The following is a 14,524-nucleotide window of genomic DNA, read 5'->3' on the forward strand; positions in this document are numbered from 1 at the left end:
CTTCGGAGGCTGTTTTTGGGAGAAAGGTTCTACAGGCAGTGGTTCCTTCCGTTTAAGTTCCTGCCTTGTCCCTCCCATCATCCGTGTACTTTAGCTTTGGTATTGGTATCCCACAAGTAATGGATGATCCGTGGACTGGATACACTTAACAAGAGAAAACATAATTTATGCTTACCTGATAAATTTATTTCTCTTGTAGTGTATCCAGTCCACAGCCCGCCCTGTCCTTTTCAGGCAGGTCTAAATTTTTAATTAAACTACAGTCACCACTGCACCCTATGGTTTCTCCTTTTCTCGGCTTGTTTCGGTCGAATGACTGGATATGGCAGTGAGGGGAGGAGCTATATAGCAGCTCTGCTGTGGGTGATCCTCTTGCAACTTCCTGTTGGGAAGGAGAATATCCCACAAGTAATGGATGATCCGTGGACTGGATACACTACAAGAGAAATAAATTTATCAGGTAAAAGTCTTAAATGGGTAAGAAAGCTAAACTTAAAAAGGTAAGGGGGGTCTTAAAGGAATATGTGGTTGGGGGCAGGTTGTCTTAAAGGGGCAGGGGGTTAAGTTGTTTTAAAGGGGCTTAAAGATTAAGGGGTCTGGTAGACTTAAAGGGGCAGGGGATTGAGTAGTATTAAATAGCAGAGATATAGACTATATAACCTTAAAGGGGCAGGTGGCCAGGTAGTATTAAAGAGCAGAGGTATGGTGTAAATATTCTTAAAGCGGCAGGAGGTCAGGTAGTCTTAAAGGGACAAGGTAGGTGTTAGAGCTATTGGATTCTGGGGTACTAAATTCTTTTGTCTTTAAGGGGACAGAATTGATACAATAATCTTATTACTGTTAAATGATTTTTGATGATGCTGATTAGATAATATTGTCTCTTTTTGTTAAGTGATATTTCTGCTATAGTGCTTTTACCACTTGTTATCATTATAGGACCTGTGGATTCCCTATTTCAATATCACCACGGATATTACTGCTTCCACAATGAGAGCACACACAGACGGTAAGAGGCTGCTTGTCCCAGTGACTATATATTATTCTGTTATAGCAATTTTATTGTCTTTAAATGTCTGCAGCTTTAGCCAGAACAAAAATAATGTGTTTTTTTTGGGGGGGGGGGGGGGGGGTTCTACTTAAAGGCACTAAACCAGTTCCATTAAAGCTATAATTAATTTAAAAATATACTTATTTTCTAGATATCGTAAGAAAAAAAAAGAATGAATAAAGTTAATACAAAAGTTTGTACAATCAAACACTTTCCCCTCACTTACCGTACTCATTCTCCTCCCCACTCGTCCACCACTCCAGAAGCAGAACACTACAAGCTCCAATAGGCAGAGAGTGCGTCTTCTTTCTATATACAGTAGCGTTATAGCTTCCCATCGGCTGTAGTGCAAGACAGAGCAGCAGATGAGTTGGGCAAATGAAGATAGTGCTCCTATATAAGCAAATGAGGACGCATATAGTCCTCTCATCAGGCTATTTCTGTATATAATTCACTATTTTAGCTAAGTACAGATTAAAGGGTCATTAAATACATTAGAATTGCGTAATCAACAAGTACGTAATAAAAAGTGATTTCAAAAGCTCTCAATCTAAATTTCAAATGAGTAGTAGATTTGTTTCTGACAAATTGCAAAGTTAGTTCCATTATTCCTGCCCCCTGTATCATGTGACAGCCATCAGCCAATCACAAAATGCACATATGAATATGCTGGGAATTCTTGCACATGCTCAGTAGGAGCTGCTGCCTCAGAAAGCGTGCCTATAAAAAGAGTGTGCACATTTTGATAATGGAAACTAATTGGAAAGTTGCTTCCAATTGTGCGCTCTGTCTGAATCCTGAACGTTTAATTTTGACTTTTGTCTTTCTTTAAAGGGACACTTTTTTCTTTCATGATTCAGATAGAGCAATAATTTTAAGCAACTTTCTAATTTACTCCTATTGTCAATTGTTTGTCATTCTCTTGCTAAATGTAGCCACCAATCAGCAAGCGCTACCCAGGTGCTGAACCAAAAATGGGCCAGCTTCTAAGTTTACATTCCTGCTTTTTCAAATAAAGATTGCAAGAGAACAAAGAAAAATTGATAATAGGAGTAAATTAGAGCATGCAATTTTAAGTAACTTTCTATCTGAATCATGAAAGAAAAAATGCGGGTTTTGTGTCCCTTTAAAGGGACACTGAACCCAAAAAATTTCTTTCATGATTCAGATAGAGCATGCAATTTTAAACAACTTTCTAATTTACTCCTATTATCAATTTTTCTTCGTTCTCTTGCTTTCTTTATTTGAAAAAGAAGGCATGTAAGCTATTTTTTGGACTCAGAACCATGGAAAGCACTTGTTTATTGGTAGACGAATTCACCCACCAATCAGCAAGAACAACACATTGTGTTCACCAAAAATGGGCCGGCATCTAAACTTACATTCTTGCATTTCAACTAAAGATACCAAGAGAATGAAGAAAATGTGATAATAGGAGTAAATTAGAAAGTTGCTTAAAATTGCATGCTCTATCTGAATCACGATAGAAAAAAATTGGGTTCAGTGTCCCTTTAAGGAAAAAGCATATAACAAGATATAGACTAACAACAAGAAAGACAGATACAAGATAATGTATAAGGCAACACTGGCCTAGTAAAAAACATTTTAATGCCCCATTAAATTGCGTATTTATTATGTGGATGAAAGTTTTCTGACTGCAGTGACCTTAAGTAATTGACCTTACAGAATAATTTCATATTGCCGGAAACTAAACCCACAATTCCCAAAAGGCTTCATTCTCTTTTACATAATTGTGTATCCATGAGCTCTTCTGCCTATTGCTGGATATGATTTACTGTGTCCAGTGCTGTTTGTTGACTATAGATGCATCCGCCCTGTTAATATTTCCCTTAGCGGACGAATGAGAGATGACTCACTCAGACAGAAGGGATTCCACGCAGCATCTCTGACACGACAGTCACCCACACAATCTAATGAGCTGTGGTGCATATTCATTAGCTGCAGATTTTATGTAATTGTCTGTGACAGGAAGGGAATGAAGAAATAAAGTATAGATAGAAATTAAAATATTGCATCCATTTCCAGGGGATGATCTTGTGGGGAATAAACTCCCAAAAGGGAAATAGACCCAATAAAAAGGTGGTTAAGGTCAAACGTTTTGCTTGTGGTCAGATCAGACAAGGGAATGTAACAAGGGCGGCAGAGTAGCAGATATTAATTAGTTGGTGTAGGGCTGGGCATGAAATAAACTCCTGGTTCTTGGGCATCATGTTTAAAGGGACATGGAACCCAATTTTTTTATTTCATGATTCAGATAGAGCTTGTGATTTTAAACAACTTTCCAATTTACTTCTATTATCTAATTTTTGTTTTCTTGGTGTCCTTTGTTGAAAAGGATACCTAGGCAGGCTCAGGAGCTGCTGATTGGTGGCTGCACATATATGCCTCATGTTATTGGCTCACCCGATGTGTTTAGCTAGCTCCCAGTACTGCATTGCTGCTTCTTCAACAAAAGATACCAAGATAACGAAGAAAAAATAATAGAAGTAAATTAGAAAGTTATTTAAAATCACATGCTCTATCTGAACCATGAAAGAAAAGTTTTAGGTTTCATATCCCTTTAAGTATTCATGAATTTACCATACAGAACAAAGTTTATTGACCCACCCAACCAGGACTTTTATAATTTTCCTTTTTTTCAGGACCACGATTTTGTCACATTTGTAGAGCATATTTTTGTGCGCACTCTCTCCACTTTCCAATTATCCCAAAAGTTTCAGTAACAAATCACTATACCAGTGAAATGTGTAATCCTTTTACCTTTATATTATACTCTGCAGTGTCTTTTTGCGACCTTGTATCATTTATTTTCTCTGTACCTTTTAGTCTGAATGGTTTTGGAAATTAATTTTTCTAAGTACGTAATTTCATTCTGGGTTCTCTTGATCTAATCTAATAAAATCAGGAATTCACTTTCTAAAGTAATTTAGTGATCAATGTTAGGCCGGCTACATACATTTATTATATTTCTGATAATATTTATTTGTTTTTGTTTGTCAATATCATAGTAGATGCGGTTGAAATAACAGAAGTTCAACCTGTACAGATTCTACCCGATTTACAATAAAGATGCTGCCAATGTAACTTAATGATACGGATGTACACTTTACATTGCGTGTGGTTTAAGAGAGTTTCAGCCCTGTAATAGCGTGGGGCTCGCCAAAATCAAGGAGATGCTCTATTTTATTTAATGCCTCACTCCAGGATATTTAACCCCTTAGTGTAAAAATGACACCCGGCATACAGGATACGTCAACTGTCATTAAAGAGTTAAACAAGTATAGAGCTGGCCCATTCAACACAAACAATCACATCCCTGAATTCTGTTTCTAGACAGAAATGTATCTAAACCCTTTTTAAATGTATCTAAGGTATTGACATTTACTACCTCCTTAGGCAACGAGTTCCATAATTTGCTTTTACTGTTATTTATTTTTTTAATGTTGCTGGAGATAAAGTCTCCTTTCCTCCCGCCTTTAATTGTGACCTTTGCTTCCCTTGCTGTTTTGCAGGTTGCTTGTGGCGATATGTGCGTGCCAGCATGTCTCTTTCTGGGTATATGCCACCTCTTTGTGATCCAAAGGATGGACATCTACTAATGGATGGTGGTTACATCAATAATCTTCCAGGTATTAAGTTTGTGTTGAACAAACAAAAATAAAATGACATTGTGCAATGGTCAACCCAATACAAAAAATTCAAACAATATATAGTGCGCTCTTACTAAAGCAAATCAAAATATAATCCAAAATGTGTGTAATAAACAGCAAAGAGTCTGACGAGTTAAAGGGACAGTGTGCTTTGATTTTTTTTGGTTTCTAGTTATCCATTTTAATTGCTGGAAAGTAATTAAAGAGACATCCCAGCCAAAATTGGAAGCCAAAAATGCTTCTAATAAAAGCTATAGCTGTTTCAAAACTGTATTTAAAGGGACATTCCAGTCAAATTTTTGTGTACATAGATCAATTACATCTTTAGAGACATGTTTACAATGTACTTGTACTGGCAAAAATGCTTCTAGTAAACGTTATCACTGTTTTAGTGTTAACATTTTTCTCTGCACGTTCATGTGAAGCATAGCTAGATATTCTCAGTGCACAAGCATTTTAAATTCTGCAGCTGCTCAGAGAGCCAGTGGGGCTTGTATCATGTCAGCAATTAACAAATTGAGTCATTATTAGATAGTACAAGCACCTTAGGCTCTCTGATCAAGTGCTGTGTATAAAATGCTGGTGCACGGCGCATACTTAAATACACTTTTGAAACAGCTATAGCCTTTATTAGAAGCATTTTGCTAATACGTGTATATTACAAAAAATGTTTCTGTACAAAACCGAAAAGCATCCATGTGGATTCCAATTTTGGCTGTAATGTCCCTTTAAGTATGCACCGTGCACCAGCATTTTAAACACAGCACTTGTTCAGGGAGCTTAAGGTGCTTGTACCATCTGGAAATTACTCAATTTGTTAATTGCTGACATAATTACAAGCCCCACTGGTGCTCTGAGCAGCTGTAAGATTTAAAATGCTGGTGCACTGAGAATATCTAGCTATGCTTCACATGCAAGTGCAGAGAAAAATGCTAACACTAAAACAGTGATAACGTTTACTAGAAGCATTTTTGCCAGTACATGGGAATTGCAAATATGTTTCTATTTAAAGATGTAATTCATCTATGTGCATTTAAATTTTGACTGGAATGCCCCTTTAAATTGTTTACAAATAGATCCTTTACCTTTATTTCATCAATTGAAATAGCTGATTTGCCTGTTGTATTCCCCACCTATACTGAAACTTTCAATACTTAAAGGGACAGTCAGCACTAAAATTTTTGTTGTTTAAAAAGATAGATAATCCCTTTATTACCCATTCCCCAGTTTTGCATAACCAACACAGTTATAATAATACACGATTTACCTCTGTAATTACCTTGTATCTAAGCCTCTGCAGACTGCCACCTTATCTCAGTTCTTTTGAAAGACTTTCATTTTAGCCAATCAGTGCTTACTCCTTGGTAAATTCACGTGCGTGAGCTCAATGTTATCTAAGTGAAACACATGAACTAATACCCTCTAGTGGTGAAAAACTGTCAAAATGCTTTCAGATTAGAAGCGACCTTCCAGGTCTAAGAAATTAGCATATGAACCTCCTAGGTTTAGTTTTCAACTAAGAATACCAAAAGAACAAAGCAAATTGGTGATAAAAGTAAATTGGAAAGTTGTTAAAAATTACATACCCTATTTGGATAATGAAAGTTTTTTTGGATTTGACTTGTTGGCATTAGATACCATCTGATGATATCGGAGGTAGAGGTCTGCCTCCTTGGGTTAAGAGATATACAGGGAGTGCAGAATTATTAGGCAAGTTGTATTTTTGAGGATTAATTTTATTATTGAACAACAACCATGTTCTCAATGAACCCAAAAAACTCATTGATATCAAAGCTGAATAGTTTTGGAAGTAGTTTTTAGTTTGTTTTTAGTTATAGCTATTTTAGGGGGATATCTGTGTGTGCAGGTGACTATTACTGTGCATAATTATTAGGCAACTTAACAAAAAACAAATATATACCCATTTCAATTATTTATTTTACCAGTGAAATCAATATAACATCTCAGCATTCACAAATATACATTCCTGACATTCAAAAACAAAACAAAAACAAATCAGTGACCAATATAGCCACCTTTCTTTGCAAGGACACTCAAAAGCCTGCCATCCATGGATTCTGTCAGTGTTTTGATCTGTTCACCATCAACATTGCGTGCAGCAGCAACCACAGCCTTCCAGACACTGTTCAGAGAGGTGTACTGTTTTCCCTCCTTGTAAATCTCACATTTGATGATGGACCACAGGTTCTCAATGGGGTTCAGATCAGGTGAACAAGGAGGCCATGTCATTAGATTTTCTTCTTTTATACCCTTTCTTGCCAGCCACGCTGTGGAGTACTTGGACGCGTGTGATGGAGCATTGTCCTGCATGAAAATCATGTTTTTCTTGAAGGATGCAGACTTCTTCCTGTACCACTGCTTGAAGAAGGTGTCTTCCAGAAACTGGCAGTAGGACTGGGAGTTGAGCTTGACTCCATCCTCAACCCGAAAAGGCCCCACAAGCTCATCTTTGATGATACCAGCCCAAACCAGTACTCCACCTCCACCTTGCTGGCGTCTGAGTCGGACTGGAGCTCTCTGCCCTTTACCAATCCAGCCACGGGCCCATCTATCTGGCCCATCAAGACTCACTCTCATTTCATCAGTCCATAAAACCTTAGAAAAATCAGTCTTGAGATATTTCTTGGCCCAGTCTTGACGTTTCAGCTTGTGTGTCTTGTTCAGTGGTGGTCGTCTTTCAGCCTTTCTTACCTTGGCCATGTCTCTGAGTATTGCACACCTTGTGCTTTTGGGCACTCCAGTGATGTTGCAGCTCTGAAATATGGCCAAACTGGTGGCAAGTGGCATCTTGGCAGCTGCACGCTTGACTTTTCTCAGTTCATGGGCAGTTATTTTGCGCCTTGGTTTTTCCACACGCTTCTTGCGACCCTGTTGACTATTTTGAATGAAACGCTTGATTGTTCGATGATCACGCTTCAGAAGCTTTGCAATTTTAAGAGTGCTGCATCCCTCTGCAAGATATCTCACTATTTTTGACTTTTCTGAGCCTGTCAAGTCCTTCTTTTGACCCATTTTCCAAAGGAAAGGAAGTTGCCTAATAATTATGCACACCTGATATAGGGTGTTGATGTCATTAGACCACACCCCTTCTCATTACAGAGATGCACATCACCTAATATGCTTAATTGGTAGTAGGCTTTCATGCCTATACAGCTTGGAGCAAGACAACATGCATAAAGAGGATGATGTGGTCAAAATACTCATTTGCCTAATAATTCTGCACTCCCTGTATGGGAATAAAATGTTTATAATTAGTCACATTTCCTGCCTGAAAGTCTTTTCCTTTAAGGAATTCTGCTAGGTTGAGTAATGGTGTTAGTGGGGAATATTTAGTTGTTGTTATTATGGGATGTTTGTTTCGTAATCGGGTCCAGTCTAACCAAGTAATGTTTACTATTGAGGATGTAGATATTGCAGATTAGTGTGCTGTATCTGGGTTCCAGCATAAGGCTACAATATGTGGAGTGTCTGATAGGTGCATTTCTAATTGTATCTATCTTTTGCATGAGTCAGAATTGTAGGTGGGCCATTCTACTACTCTTTGTAGTGATATAGCCTGCTTATATGCTAGTAGATCAGAAACCCCTAAGCCTCCTCCTGCTGTTAACTTATATAAAATTTACTTAGATATTCTTGGGGCTCTTTGTCACCAATATATTCATTAATGATTTTTTGTAGTGAGTGGATTTCATGGGTAGCTCCTTGAATGGGTAATGTTTGTAGTAAATAAAGCGCTTTAGGTAGAAGCACCATTTTAGCAGCATGAATTCTACCTATCCACAAGCGATTTCTGGGGAGCCAGGTCAATGTGAGTTGTCTCAATTCCTCTACTAGTTTGCAGTAATTTAGTTAACGTAATGAGATTGTGTCAGCTGTTAAATGTAAGCCTCAATATTTTAGAGAGGTTTTTTGTATTCTAAATGGGCAAATTTGTAGCATGTCATTAATTGTTTTTGGCAGGATATTGATTGGAAGCAATTCTGATTTACCAAGATTAACAGAAAAGTTGGACACCCGACTAAACTCTTCTAACTCGTCTAGCACTGCAGAGAGAGATAACAATGGGTTAGTTAGTGTCATTAAAATGTCATCTGCGAACATTGCTAATTTGTAGGTATGTTCTTTAATTTTTATTACTCGGATATTAGGGTTAGGTCAAATTTGAATAGCTAATGGTTCTGAAGATAGGATAAATAAGAGGGGATAAGGGACATCCCTGTCTGGATCCATTACGGATTTCAAATGGATCTGAAAGACAACCATTAACCTTGATCTGAGCTGTTGAATTAAGATAGAGGGCCACGATTTGTTGTATAAAATTATTTGAGAAGCCAAAATGTGAGAGGGTGGTTTGCAGGAAAGTCCAATCTAATAGATTGAACGCTTTTTCAGCATCAGTGGACAAGTAAATAGCGGGGGTCTTTTGGGATGTAAGGTTTTCTAATAGGTCTAGTGTTTTTATAGTATTATCTTTAGCCGCTATCTGCGGTACAAAACCCACCTGATCCTGGTGTATTATGTGTGGGAGGATGGCATTCATTCTTGTTGCTAGAATTTTGGCATAGAGTTTCAGGTCTACATTCAGCAAGGATATAGGCCTAAAATTTGTGGGTGTATTGGTCTGATACATGCGCTTAAAGCATTGTGTCTGGAAACTGAATCAGCTCTGGGATAATATTAAATAGTAGGGTAAGGTATGGTGTAATCTGGTCTATAAATGTCTTGTAGTAGAGTCCAGAAAATCCATCTGGTCTGGGAGACTTGTTAGGTTTTAGGTTCTTAATTGCCTCTCTTATTTCCCCCTCTGTGATAGGCTTATTTAAATTGTTTTGTAAATCTAAAGGAATAGGTGGTACAGGTACCGAACATAGATAATCTTCACAGAGGTTTTTATGTGTCTCCTCGTTTCTATCAGTGTATACGTTATATAAATTATGGTAATATTGCTTAAATAGATCTACTATCTTTATAGTATCTTTAGTGGGTTGCCCTTTGTTATTGTTTAAAGAGTGGACATATGTTTTGAGGTTTTGTTTTTTTAGATTTTTTGCTACAGTTTCCCTGCTTTATTTCCTTCATTATAAAAGTGTTGCTGTGTATATAGATGTTGGCATTGTGCTTTAATGTGTAGTAGCTTATTGAGGCGGGATCTATAATCATTTAATTGTGCTAATATAGTCTCATCAGTAGGGTTTCTCTTATGTATGTAATCTAGGTCTACTATTTTTTAGGCCAGGGACATGTATTCTAATCTATCCTTTTTATTTTTTTTTGTGCTTTTAGTTTTATGAGCTCTCCTCTCATATAGCTTTTGTGCGCCTCCCAGAGAACAGATAGATGTAGGAGAAAGATGCTTGTAATGGAGTGTTTAATGATCCCCAAATGATTGATAAACTCTGTTAGCAATAGGGGATAGCCAACTAGGGAAGACTAGCTGATGTGGCGAGTGTGTGCCTATAAGACAATATTATATGTCTTGCACCAGGAATATACCTCTGTGCAGTCCATTTGTGCGTACCCCTTGTGAACAAAAAATGTGAGTTATAAGATTTCAACTTATGAAGTAAAGTCCATATAAGGTAAATCTTGTATATTCAAAACTCCTTAGAGCTGTCTGAGCAAACCACTTATATGCGGTAGTAAAAAGTTCTCACTATGTATTGACAATCATACAGCTTGGCTTGACTTACTTACGCGATACATCTGGGCTGATTGGGATCGACGACTTAGGTGGTCCTGGGCGTCCTCTCTCGCCTTACACGGAAGGCACTCCGGTATTGCCTACACACCGCTCGTCTCGTATCCTTCCCTCTAGTTCCGAGTTAGTCACGAGGGGTAAAAGCACATATGTCACCGGCCTCCTGACCGTGTGTGTAATAGGCTAGAAACACACTCCCACACCTCCGATTGGGTGCTGGTACCTAGTGGTTGCTCCGGGATGGTTCTTGGGAAAAATCCGGCAAGTAGCAATAAGAAAAAAATGAGAGTCAAAGAATCCAAGTGATAAAACTTCCAATGCTTTATTCCAAAAATACGTTAAAAGCACAAACGATCAATCAACATGGTAGAAAGGTAAAAGTGGGTTGTAAGCACCTAGATATTAAGCTTTCGCGTTTCGGCCATAGCCTTAGTCATAGCTCATTCAGAACATACACAGCTGTGAATTTAAAAAGCACTAACCTTACTGTGATTGTTCTAAAACATAATTGGCGGTTTAAACCTATGCTATACATTGCATTTTCAAATACATACTATAGTCTATACAACACTTCTAATGGACACTGTATTAGATATAACATGACACAAGACTGATTAAACAGTAACATGATCATAAGCAATCTGATCTACATTGATAAGCAAAATAGCTTGTAACTAAGTTATATGATTCATGGAGATCTTGTACACAAGTTGCCAGAATACTCAACTGGCTAAGAATATTTAGTGTTAATAATGTGTGTGGATCATAACAAAAAGAGTGTATGTACATATGTATGAATTGTCTAAAAGTAGACAATTACTAGATAAATTAAACTAGATTGTGTGTCACTACTGTACAGTCAAAGTGACTCTTAAATAATATACACATGTATTTATGATGCACCGTATCCACTCTAGATAAAGTGACAGGAGCACCTACTCACAAACTCCTGGGGAACTACTGGTCTACATTCAATGTATTAAAAAGAACGACAAATGAAAAGCATATCAAGATAAAATATGATTTTGTATGAATAGTAAATTATGGAAAACCCTATAATAGGATGCCTGTATTATGATAAATAGTTTTAATACTGGAACAGGAGCATCCTAATTATATAACATAGATTTCTAATGGGAGACATGGCGCTTATAGAATATAGGTTAGATTTAAATACACATATATATGTATACTAATACACCAACCTACTTAGTAGGACTTTGGAGACAGCCTATTCCCAGGAGTTTATTAAATCATACTGGGAATTTAGACCCCTGGGGTCCAAATGGAAAATCCAGTACATCTCCCTTTTGTACAGCAGTTTCTCTTTATCACAACCTATTTAAGGGGTGACCACTTGTTCGATGGCTTTCCATCTGAACGTTGACAGATTCTTATTATGTTTGATGGAAAAATGTTGGACAATAGGAGTAGTAGCCTTACCTACATTGATAGAACTAAAGTGTTCCCATATACGGGATCTGATGTCTCTAGTAGTGAGCCCTATATACTGAACCTGACACTGGATACATTGTATCATATAGATCACACTGCTAGATGAGCAGTTGAGACATCTCTCTATATCATGTGTTGTATGGTTAACTGTTGACATAAAAGTAGACGTTATCTCAACATAGTCACAAGGTCTACATCTATTGTGTCCACATTTGAACATGCCCCTGTGTGCAAGCCAATAGCTAGTTTCTCTAGATTTAGTTCTCAATTGGGAAGGAGATAAGATGTTACCTAGAGTCCATGCCCGTCTATATGAGCACCTGAGCCCATTGTCAATTGTGTTTATCAGTTTGTCATCTGCTTTTAGAAGACCAAAATATTTGAGTATGATGCTGCAAACTTGTTTGTATTGTCCACTGTAGTTCATCACAAATGTTACTCCTTCATGTTGTGCTGTTTTTTTATTATTGCTCTTAGTTAACAGAGATTAGAGAACACCCATGTGTACTTGGTTATCATTTATGGAGAAAAAGGTATCTAGGTGTTTTTCTAGAAGCTGTTTAGATTTGTGGTTTAAGAGAATGGACTCATCCATTTTCCAGTTATAAGGTTTTAATGGCATGGACGGCCAATGCAAGTCACATGTACTCATAGAGTGGTCTGACCAAGTTGTGTGTTTGATATGTGTATTAGAGACATAAGAAAGGGCTAGATGGTCAACCATTATATAGTCTAATCTAGAATAATTTCTCTGGGAATTTAAAAAGAAAGAATAATCTTTTTTTTGTGGGTGAAAGTATCTCCATGTGTCGTGTAGGGTCAAGAGAAATTTTGCCTTATAGATGTTAATGCATTTGGGGTATTCTTCAATGGGTTGTGGAACAATCCATTATAGGATTCAATGTGCCATTAAGATCCCCCTGCCAAAATCAAAGGTCCTTTAATTAATGGGATTAGCTTAGAAGTAATTTTTTGGATAAAAGTATCTTGGTTTTTATTTGGGGCATATAGATTGACTATTGTTATGGGTTTACCAAAGAGGAGGCCCACCAAACATAGATATCTCCCCTCCTTGTCCTTATCAGATTGTAATAGTGTGAAAGGTAGAGATTTGTTAAGTAGAATGCTAACACTGTTGTTGTTGTTGTTGTTTTTTTAAAGGATTAGAGCTATGGTAATGTTGGGAATATTGTGAAGAGAAATATTTAGGTATATTTCTTGTTTTATATTGTGTTTTTTGAAGTAGAACTATATCCCCCCCCCCCCCCTCGTTTATGTAAATCTCTTAATGCCATTCTTCTTTTAGCTGGGCAGTTAAAACCTTTTACGTTTTGTAATATTAAAGTTATTAACTTTTGTTTTGTATTAGTCATCTATAGGGTATTGGGGTTTGCTAGAACTGTATGTCAGGAAAAAATATCAAGTGCATACATTTTTTTGGATCTCAAAGTAACCTGTTCATTATAAATAACATAAGGTAACTCAAAACAGTTAACCACACATATAAAAAAACAATTATAAATCATTGTTTTTATTTATTTTTTAAAGTTGAAACAATTGAGGAAAATCATCTTCCTCACCATGTAAATACAGTAAATTTAATAGGGAAAAACAATTCTGCACATTTTAACTTTTTTTCTGGGAGATGTCATCATCTATGCCTAGATATATTGGATACTAAATCTATAAATGTGATTGACAGCCTTCTCCAATTTTGTAAGAGCCATTATGGCTCCCTAACCAGAGAGAAGCAATTTAGAAAAAACCATATGTGTAAATATGTCTATACTCAGAATCAGCTTTTTTATAAAAAGGATATAAGGAGCCTTCACTCAGGTTCCGGTAGATGAATCAGATTTTGGATTGGCAGCTTGCTTGCAGGATTTTTTGGAATTGGCTTGTTACCATTATGATCGTTGAGGAAGAGGTGTGATTTCCTGACGATGTGGCTTGGTTCCAGACGCTTGTTGAGCCTCTGTATGTTGAGGTTCAGGAAGTTCCATGACTTTGCATATTTCAGGTATATCTTCTGGTGATTTGCAGATTATTCGCTTGCCTCTCCAGTTGATTAACAAGTGAAAAGGGAAACCCCACCTATAGGCGATGTTCTGTTTTCGAAATAATGTTGTAAGGGGAGCCAGTTATTTTCTCTTTTGAAAGGTTCTGATTGTTAAGTCAGTGAATATCTGTAGATTGGTGTTATCATACTTGATGGGTTGTTTTTGTCTGGCTAGCTTCATGATATCCTCTCTATCAGATTATTTAGTTATCTTGGCTTTGACATCGCTTGGTGGTTGAGAGTCCAAGGGTTTAGGGCGCAGAGCCCTGTCTATTTCAATGAGATCATCTGTGTCATCTTTTTTCAGGAAGTTAAATAGACCTTGTAAGTATCACTGTATTTCAGGGGCTGTGATTGTCTCAGGGATCCACCTGATTCTAATGTTTTGTCTTCTACTGCGATTTTCAACATCATCAATTCTGTTTTCCAATTCCTGGATAGTTTCATCCTGTTGTTGCATTTGGGAATATATCGTATTAATTGCTGTGGTATGCGTGTCTTGGTCAGTTTCTACTCTTTCAATTTTGGGTCCCATATCAGTAATATCTTTTTTAATTTCTAGTAGCTCATCT

General features: G+C 37.1%; 1 protein-coding gene across 9 annotated transcripts in view; it reads left to right on the plus strand.

The window, feature by feature from the left end:
* PNPLA7 (patatin like phospholipase domain containing 7) overlaps nt 1–14,524 on the plus strand; it is a 503,274-nt gene that overhangs the window by 436,381 nt on the left and 52,369 nt on the right. For all 9 annotated transcript variants that reach the window (XM_053695647.1, XM_053695646.1, XM_053695653.1 and 6 more), the window contains 2 exons: nt 937–1,006; nt 4,582–4,698. In XM_053695647.1, coding sequence (XP_053551622.1) covers nt 937–1,006; nt 4,582–4,698 — 187 coding nt within the window. The remainder of the gene's footprint in view (nt 1–936; nt 1,007–4,581; nt 4,699–14,524) is intronic.

Source organism: Bombina bombina, chromosome 12, assembly GCF_027579735.1.
Source record: "Bombina bombina isolate aBomBom1 chromosome 12, aBomBom1.pri, whole genome shotgun sequence".
In the NCBI taxonomy this organism is placed as follows: Eukaryota; Metazoa; Chordata; class Amphibia; order Anura; family Bombinatoridae; genus Bombina; species Bombina bombina.